The sequence below is a fragment of the Fulmarus glacialis genome, unplaced genomic scaffold (assembly GCF_000690835.1).
Source record: "Fulmarus glacialis isolate BGI_N327 unplaced genomic scaffold, ASM69083v1 scaffold12659, whole genome shotgun sequence".
NCBI classification, from domain to species: Eukaryota; Metazoa; Chordata; class Aves; order Procellariiformes; family Procellariidae; genus Fulmarus; species Fulmarus glacialis.
The window spans coordinates 13,398-13,698 of NW_009232669.1; the positions used below are offsets into that span (position 1 = coordinate 13,398).

At 61.8% G+C, this 301-nt stretch overlaps 1 protein-coding gene across 1 annotated transcript in view; it reads right to left on the reverse strand.

The window, feature by feature from the left end:
- The window catches only part of ZNF541 (zinc finger protein 541), a 15,206-nt gene that overhangs the window by 11,320 nt on the left and 3,585 nt on the right, over nt 1–301 (reverse strand). The window contains 1 exon segment of the mRNA XM_009585007.1: nt 32–164. Coding sequence (XP_009583302.1) covers nt 32–164 — 133 coding nt within the window.

A 301-nucleotide genomic window follows, 5' to 3' on the forward strand; every position in this document is an offset into this window, starting at 1 on the left:
GGGAAATCCCGCCCCCCCGCCATCCTCCCACGGGTGGGAGTCGTGGGTGTTCGCCGACGGAAAGGCTTCCTCAAAACAACCGAGGGGCAACTCGCTCGGCGCGTCCTCTTCGGCTTTAAAAGGTGCAACGGGGAAAGACAAAGCGTCCGGACACTCGTACGGGGCTGAGAACAGGCAGGAAGGTCCGGCTAACCCCTCCGAAACGCCCTGCGCTGCGACAGGCGGCTTGCGAGCAAGGCAGACGCTGTTCCTTTTGGGTTTTGCACAAACCGGCCCGTTTCTCATCCACGGAAAGTCACTG